Genomic DNA, 9,541 nt, shown 5'->3' with positions numbered 1-9,541 from the left:
GTTGGAAGATACCTTAGAGGTCACCGGGCTGACCCTCCCATCTGATGCGTTAACCTCTCTTAATCATCTCCCTCCAGGAGACTGAGGTCAGATTCTGTTTAACAAATGGCCATCACTGAAACTCCGGCCAGCTCTGACTCTGCACCCTAGAGGCGGAGAATGTTGAAGCACTGTAAGGCAGTCGCAGGAAAGTTCCTTGGCTCAGACCCCCAATGGTCCCTTTTCCTAAAATAAAAGGTTCCCAGAATCCAGTGCAAAGTCCCTCGAAATCCCCTCACCAAGCACAAAGCACAAAAGGAGGCCTGGACCGAGGGACTGGGTTAGCTGGATTTTGTCCTCGGGCTTTGGGAAGGCCTGGTTCTCTGTCCACAGAAGGCCTCTCTTGTAGGGTTCTGGGGCCAGCCCTTGCCACGAGCGGCTTGTTCTTCAGCTCAGGAAACTCTAATCAGAGAACATTAGGCTTCCTGTTCCACCAGCTGCAGCTTGGCAGTCTTGACTCGATGAGCTTCCTTCAGGTTCCGCGCACAGACCTCTGGGTTGGAAATGAACTCCACCTGTTGCACGGGAAACCAGCCTCGCTCCCCGTCCGAGAGCCTCACGCCCTCCAGCCAGCCGTCACTGCTCTGCCGAGTCACCATCACCACGTCAGCTTTCTCCAGGGCCAACTCGTCATTCTCTCGGGGCTTGTAGGCTCGAAGACGCTGCACTTGGGGGGAGTCGTAACACTCCAGAAGGTCAGACTCCTCACTCGGCCTGGCCAAGGCTGAGATCCGCCTAAGCTTTTCACTTGGCGTCTCCGTGCGGAAGAGGAACTCGGCCCGGACGCCCTGAGTGTTTTGCCGCAGAAAGAGTCGGAACAGGTTTTTGTGAGGTCCGTGTAGCCTCATTTCACACTTCTCCCGGCCAGTGGAGGAGAAGGGAGCGTGGTCAAATACCAGGAATCGGCTACCCTCTGGGGCCGAGACCCCAGCAGACAGTCATTGAAGAGGTGCAGGTGGACTGGACGCGCGCTCAGCTCCCTTCGCAGCCCTGGGGACACCCTGAACTCCAAGGCGGTCAGCTCCCCGCTCTTTAGCAGCCAGCGTGACTGAGAAATGAGGGGGAATATTTTGCACTCGAACTCCATCTTCTGGCTGAGGAGGTAGATTATTAGCTCCTCGGTCTGTCGCATTCTCTGGGCGTTGTCATTGCAGTCCCGGATCAGCTGCTGCAGGGCGTGGTGCGCCTTCGCGGCCTCTGCTTCCTCCCAGGAGCCAGGCTGTGTTCTCTTCAGAATGTTCTGGAGCAGCAGTTTGAGGCGGGTGATGCGTTGGAAGGGCAGAATCAGAAAGGACTTGAGAGAAAGGCGCTGGCAGACGGGGTCGCTCTCCAGATTCTTCAGGACCTCTCGGAAATTGCTGTTGCTATTCATCAGATTCTGGAAGGTAAGTTCCTGATAGGTCTGGTTGGTGACATAAGGCAGGTAGACCCGGCGGAAGTCTGGGGCATGGTCAGGATACTTGGAAGGAGAAGATATTATTCTCAAAGTTCTCTTCCAGGTCTGAAAGGAACGTGGCACTGACGTCTCGCGCATCCTGTAAACCAGGCAGATTCATACATTTACATAGTTTGCTTGGTGTCTGCAGTAATTACATTTTGTGCCAGTTAGATTAGGCTGAGGTTTCTTGGTAGTGAGTCAGCTCCCACATTTAGGGGGCATTTAGAAAGCATGTGAGAAGGTTTGGTGTTAATAATAGTTGAAGGCTGGGGATGTTAGGTATTCGGCAATGTAGGCAGCACTTCTGATTAGCAAATTCTTGCTTCTTTAAACTGTAGAGATAACTTCACAACAGTTATCTCTACAAAGGTGAGAAATATATTTGTTTGTTTGAGGTGAAAATTTAGCTCCATAGTAAAAACGTAAGAAATAGTTTTTGTATTGTTTTTATATATATTTTCAGGAATGCAAATGTTGTGTAAATTGAGAAAAGACTTACTTTGTTTTGCTAAGTACACTACCAAAATTTGATCACCATTTTGACAAATTAAGAAAACAATGACATTCTAATTCGTGAATTTTAAACTGCCAATTCAACATGCACATAACGGACTGTACTTGTAGCTACTGCATTGGGAGATTACACGTAACATCATCTATTTCATTATACGCTTCAGTGTACTCATGCTCAAACATTAAAATGATCTATGTATTATTTGATTATAAATCAATTTCTTTTTATTTCACCTTTATTATACAGTAAGACCGCTATACTGAATTAAAAATTTATATGTAGGTAGTTTTTTAAATCATTTATGAATTCATTTCAGAATGAGTGTATATTTCTTATAATAAAAATGTGCATTATGTTTAAATAGGTTGTGAATCATGGCCTAGGCCTTTTGATATATATTTGGTTCCATTTGTTTCCCAGATTTCTTACAATTTTGAAAAGGATTTTGGAGAAGGGTTGATCCGACTAAAATATTAACAAAGAAATTCTAGTTTTTTCATTAGGCAGTGGATCCATATATTTAAATGTACTAAGGCCTAACCCAGTTTCTATGGGAAGGATAAGAAAAATGACCTTGTTTTTTATTGAAAAACCTATAACCAAAATCAAACGTACAAACCAGACCCCAATTAATTTCTCAGTAGCTTATTTTAGTGGTATTACTGACACTAGGATAGAGGCTATATCTACCAAATATTAGTAATATTCCTCTCATAGGTCAAGGAGCAAATAGATGTATGTAATAATTTCTATACAATTTAAATATAAATTTGATAAAATATCCAGTTTAGTTAAAAACTCAAACAAAACAGCATCAACTTAAACCTCATTCTTATAAAAAAATTTTAACCAAATAGATCCTGAAATTAAATGTATAATTTGAAACTATATGAAACCGTTAGAAAAAAAAAAATGGGAAAAATCTTGGGGACTTAGGATTTGCCAATGAAGTTTTAGAACTAATACTAATTATTTGAAGAAAAATTGATAAATTGCATATCATCCTGATTTAAAAAAAAAAAACTTTTTTCTTTGAAAGACTGTAAAGAGGATGAAAAGAAAAGCCACAGACTGGAATAAAATATTTGCAAGTCACAATACCAAACGCTGGTGAGGATGCATAGAAACTGGATCATTCACATATTACTGGTGAAAATCCCAGCCACATTGTCAGCTCCTCTGGAAAGCCATTTGATAGATACTTATAAAACAAAATATCTGTGTACCCAGGGCAAAGACTAAGGTCAGGTAAGTGAGGCACTCACCTCTGTTAAATGATTTTAGGAGGGTACCAAACATCAGTAATTCAGTTAAATGACACTTTAATGCAATATTTAAAAAAATAAAAATTAATGCAAAAAACCCACAATGAACAAATTTCAAAATTTTAAATGAAGATGGTATTATATGATCTAGCAAATACACTCCTGGGCAATTATCCCGGAAAAATTAAAACATGTTCACATACAACCTGTTCATGAATGTTCACGGCAGCTGTGGTCCCAAACTGATATTACAACACAAATGTCCTTCAAAAAGATAAAGGGGTTAAACATATTGTGGTACATCTACACAATGAAAACACTGTGTAGTAATAAAAAAGAACAAATTGCCAATGCACATTACAAGTTGGATGAGTCTCAAAGGCATTATACTATGTGATGAAAGCCAGTCACATGTTTTAGGTTTCTTTTTATATGGCATCTCACTCTGTCATCAGGCTGGAGTGCAGTGGCATGACCTCTGCTCACTGCAACCTCCACCTCCCAGATTCAACAAGCCATTCTCCTGCCTGAGCCTCCTGAGTAGCTGAGATTACAGGTACACACCACCATGCCCAGCTAATTTTTGTATTTTTTGTAGGAATGGGGTTTCACCATGTTGGCCAGAATGGTCTTGATATCCTGACCTCGTGATCTGCCCACATTGGCCTCCCAAAGTGCTGGGATTACAAGCATGAGCCAACACGCCCCGTTGTTGTTGTTTTGTTTTTGTTTTTTAATGAAGAATACCCCTTCAGTGATTAGAAGAGACACAGGATGAAAATAAATATTTTAATTACAGGTTCTGGGAGTGAATGGCATACCTGAAGGTCACATGGATGTTGGTCGATGAAAGGAAAGAGGGACGGAGCTTTATTGATGGGTTTAAAGCAAGCAGGCACAAGTTTTAGGAGGTCACCTGTGACTGAGAGGTGGTTACTGTGGCATATCTGCATCTGCACAGTTCATATGGGGTGTGAGGGTTAGCAGGGCCAGACAAGTGAGTTGTAACCAGCTATCTCATGGGAAGGTGGTCATCAGGAGGCAATTGTATAAGACAAATATTTGGATCAACCACATTGGGGACCTGGGTGAGGAGTAGAGCTGGAAACTGTCAAGGGTGACTAGGCCCTGCTTGTGGTTTGAGAAAGCGAAACTTACATTCACAATGGGGACTGATGCAACATAAAAGTATAAGAATTCACTATATAACAAAAATGACATGGAAGTCAAATGCTAAAGGTTACCCAAGGAAAGGAAGAAATTCGGTAACAAAAGAGATACCATGTTTTTAACATTGTATATGCATATACATATATATACACACACATATAAGTATATTTTATATATGTATGTAAACATGTATACAAATATATGTATATTATATACATAAATATGCATATAATTATATACATGTGTGTAATTATATACATACATATGCATATAAATGTGTATATTATATACATATGTATATAGGTATATTATATATGTATGTATATATAAATATACACATAATATACATATATACATATGTGTATATACACATATACATATATACATATGTATATATATACATCTGGTGAAAATGTGTATATATGTATATGTATATAAATATGTATATTTATGTGTATATATACATATATATATATTTGAGATGGAGTCACTCTCACCCAGGATGGAGTGCAGTGGCATGATCTTGGCTCACTCTGCCTCCCAAGTTCAAGCAATTCTCCTGCCTCAGTCTCCCGAGTAGCTGGGATTACAGGCGCCCTTCACCACACCCAGCTAATTTTTGTATTGTAATAGAGACAAGGTTTCACCATATTGATCAGGCTAGTCTTGACATTTCATATATTTGCAAAAATACATTAATTTGTCATTAAAAAATTACTAGTGTCTTGGCCCTTCCTCTAGTTCCTAACATGATAGTAGAATCGTGAAGATTTTTTCCTTACTAAAGCATATTTACTATTAAAAATTGAGTGCATTCAGCTATTTGAATGCAAATTATTGAAATAAGATTAAAGTAATAAGTTGCTTTCAAAAAAATTGTTATGCTATATGATTCCATCTATATAGAATTCTTGAAATAAAATCCTGGAGATGGAGAAAAGATCAGGAGTTACTAGTGACGAGAGGGTGGCTATAAAGGGGTGGCGCATGAGAGCTCCTTTGCAGTGATGGAACACTAATATTTTTATTTTCATGGTGGTTACACAAGCACATACATGTGATAAAATTGTACAGAACTATTCACACTCACAAGGAGTGCGTGTCAAAACTGGTGAAATCTGAATAAAGTCTATAATTTAGTTATCAGCATTGAATCAATGACAATTTCTGGTTTTGACATAATAATATAATTATATATGTTGTTAACATTAGGGGAAGCTGGGTGAAGATTAACAGGACTCTATTATTTTTGCAACTTTCAGTGAGTCAATAATTAGTTCAAAATGAATAATTAAAAACACATAGAAGGATAGTTTCTTCACCAATGTTGAAGCACCCCAAATGGTACTGCCTAATGTGGATCCTATTTAGCAGACTTTAAAAAGCTTTATTCTATTTGTGAATATACTCTTACACTCTGTATTGCTTCTGATGGTATGTTTCCTTCCACACTGCTGCATCTTTTAGAATTCTTGTAAAGAACTCTTTTACCTCTGCATGAATGCACTACATTAACAAAATTCTGAATCAGAGAAAAGCTCTGGTCATAGCACGTCCAGCTGCTTTGCCTCACTGGAAGGAACCATGTGGGTGGCCAATGAGAGCCAGATGTTTCAGGTCAGTGTGATGGTAAAGACTGGGTCATCAACACAGGAGAAAAGGAGATGACCCAAATCTGAAAGAGTAAAACATGACCAATTATATTTAAAAAGATACTAAGTTGCTTGCAAAATGATGATGTTTGAATTAGAAACTGAGAATTGGCATCATTAAGACACACCAAAAGATTTAAAGAAAACTTTCATGATTTTAGTGTCTTTGTTAATGTTATGAAGGCTACAGAGAAGCTCTTCTTTTTCTTATGCTTTAGTAGCATGTTAAAGGTGCCTTCATTCACTGATGTAGTCATTCATAATTTAGTTGATATCTTAACAATTGTAAGAAAGACGTTAGGTGAAGTTGCATTGTCTTTAGTATGAATTTTAGAAAGTAGAGTCAGCAGCATGAGAATTATACCCAAAATAAAATTTCTCAAAAAATGACAATATACTTATAAAAATGGGAGTAATTATAGCTCTTTGTATAGTTTTAACAAAAATAAATGTATTTTATGTATGATTGCATAAATTTCCCCAGGATTGTAAAAGTTTTGAAAATGGCATCTCCTCACTCTAGTTTTCAGATGGTGGGAATTAGAGAAAACAATGATTAGGAAATTTCTGTGTTATTATGAATAGAATTAGATAAGTCATGATCTCCTTTTCGGAATAAAGACATGAGAATTCTAAGGACAATTCTGCTAGCATCAGAACTGGTATTATTAAGTCCTGCCACATTCGTTTTTTGGCCTTCTCCAAAAACTGATGACCCTTAAATGGTTTGCTCAACATTTAATTAGTTAGGTGCACTGAGAAACACATTATCTGTCCCTATAAGTTTTATTTCTGTTCAAATAGGAAATTTTTTACTATAAATTTTCTGAACAATTTCTCAGGAGGAATTTTAAGATTCATCTCGCTATCAGTTAATCATCTATGAATCTATCTACCTATCTTATCTAATCACACACATTTGCAATCTTCATCTGTCTCTAGTACACCACCACTGCACCATCCTTTCTGTTTCTTTATTTCTCAGGCTGTTAGATGCTTGGAAATAACATCTTAAAAGGCAGTCATCTAGCCAGTGCATCCTGTATTACATACTCTTGAGTATGATTCAATTTATATTTGCCAGTTGTGCAAGATGTCATGTATGGAAAGCTTATTAACTGATATCCAATTTCCAATATATTCCACTGACACAAATTTGCGTACTGGGAAGCTGCTAGTAAATTAATCCTTAATTTTGTCTTCTTTCTTCCCTTGGTTGTTTTTCTTTTCTCATGTTTATACTATGAAATTTTTCGTTGTATAGGAAGTAGAGAAGAAGAGCATGAAGAAGCTGTGTGGATGGCTACATAGTTGGTTACTTGGCTGTACCAAATTGATTTTATTTCTAGGGACTCTGGAAGTTCAGATTTGTACTATGCCAAGCTGTCAGCAAGCCTAATTCTCAAGAAACTGTAAGCAGTCTTGTTTAGCTGGTTACTAAGGATGCAGTTACTAGGAGAGGTGTAGAGCTGGAAACTGTCAAGGGTGACTGGGTCCGGTTTCTAGTGTGAGAAACTTAAACCTATACTCACAATCAGAAACAGAGGCAACATAAAATTATGTGATATGAAATTATCATCACGTGGGAACTATTGCTTCATTCATAGTTCTTCCAGGGGAGACAAAAACTAGTGCTTTTGAGAATTCCATCTTTCACTCTGGAATAAGCAAAATAATGACAGAGTAGAAAACTTACGTATTTAAATATATTATACCCAACCATTTCATTTTCAATCAAGGTCCACCATTTCTAATGCTCAACCAAGTTTTTGATCAGAGCTTGAGTTCACCAGAACCCCTGGAGTAGTATAATTATAAAAGGTTTAAGAAGTAACAGGGGGTACTATTTGAATTTAACTGTTAATGATGGCAACAAAGTAATGCAGGGCGTAAAGAAAAGACTGCCCCAGGGATCATAATTTAGTCAACTGAGACTTTTCACTGCTTTATTTCTATTTTAAGTGTTTAATACTACTAAGTTTGAGTCACATGTGGCTGCTCTGGACACTAATTGACTATTTAACAAACATTTCACTTGATATATGTACTTGTAAAATTAGACAAAGTGAAAAGAGCTGAGGAATGATTGTTCTAAGACTTTCTAACAGTAAAATGTCTATAATGGCACTGCATTTTATTTTGTGTTGAAGGCATAGTGTGGATAAGAAAGAAGAAAAAGAAAATGTCTTCAAGACATCTTGGATGACTAAGCCAATAGTGATAGTAGAAATTAAATATATATATTCATTTACATGTATTTTTTGCATGTTTAATGAGTACTGGTCATTTAAGTTATTAAAAGCAACTGACAGTTTCAGGTTTTGACAGTTAATAGCAGATTCTTTTGTCAGTGTTCAAAACTTTTATCAATTTTTGTGTGTGTTTGTGTGTGTGTGTGTGTGTGTGTGTGTGTAGGTGCCAGGCAGCTGTTAAGCAATTGCAAAATTTTTAGTGATCCCTAAAACATACTTTACATGAGAAAAATGTATTTCCTTTAGGGAAAGAAATACAATTAAAATCAATTTTATTCCTGGATTCTCCTTGGAGTTATAATATTTTAGTTGTCTTCCTTTTTATTAAACAAAAAAACCTGAATTTTTATCAGTTGAAAAAAATTGGAGCATAGAAATATTTTATGCAATATCTGAATTGCTAATTAAGTGTGGGATTTATTTTAGGACCGTAGTTTCTGAATTAGTGGAAATAACAGCTGTGACTGTTCATGCTGTGCATTTGAGACTCCATACTCTTAGGCAAAATGTGTAGCGTATAAAATAGACTATCTCTAATATGGGACACTAGAATTTATTATACATTTCTTTTTACACTGAGAAAAACTGACTGAGGTTTTTATCTGCTGTTAATGTTCTTCACAAGACACTTTTCTCCCTGCTGCCCTAGCTCTGCTATGTAGAGGATAGTTTTGTAAAAAGAGCAGTTGGTTATTCCTAAGTATTTTCTTCAGCTTTAACCCTGTAGAAACTGATTGGAAACCTGAAAGCAATTCTACAGGAAAATATAAAATTGTTTGTAATGTGATTTGCATTTTATTGGTGTGTATTTTTCAGGAAACATCTAAAAAATTATAAGGCTGGTTTACATTTACATAAAACAGGCAGTAAATAGGACAAAGTAATGTAATCTGCAAAAGACATTCATTTGATTCTACTTTTGCCACTACGTGTTCATGGGAATACCTTAAACTCTGTCTTAGTTTGGCCTTACCTGCAAAAATAGGAATAATAATAACTAAAATACAGAAGATTTTCTAAGGAATAAATGTGGAAATGAATTTTAAAAGCTTTATTGCGGTAGAGGTTACATACATAAACTCTATCAGTTTTAAATTCACAATTCAATGATTATATTTACAGAATTGTGCAAACACCACCTCAATCTCATGTTTAATTAAATGATTGCTATGATTGCTATGGTTGTCGCAATTGTCGATGGCTCTCCATGC

At 37.2% G+C, this 9,541-nt stretch overlaps 1 protein-coding gene across 1 annotated transcript; it reads right to left on the bottom strand.

Annotated features, from left to right (window-relative positions):
- Positions 1-455: 455 nt before the first annotated feature.
- On the bottom strand, positions 456-1,595 carry LOC105713670 (rho guanine nucleotide exchange factor 5-like). The gene is given in 3 exon segments (XM_064381063.1): positions 456-955; positions 958-1,493; positions 1,495-1,595. Coding segments are annotated over 3 exon segments (1,137 nt in total).
- Between the last annotated feature and the right edge of the window lie 7,946 nt (positions 1,596-9,541).

Source organism: Aotus nancymaae, unplaced genomic scaffold (genome assembly GCF_030222135.1).
Source record: "Aotus nancymaae isolate 86718 unplaced genomic scaffold, 86718_ANA_hifiasm-v0.15.2.pri h1tg000002l, whole genome shotgun sequence".
In the NCBI taxonomy this organism is placed as follows: Eukaryota; Metazoa; Chordata; class Mammalia; order Primates; family Aotidae; genus Aotus; species Aotus nancymaae.
Note: the sequence above shows the minus strand (reverse complement) of the source record. Positions and strands in the feature narration are given on the sequence as shown.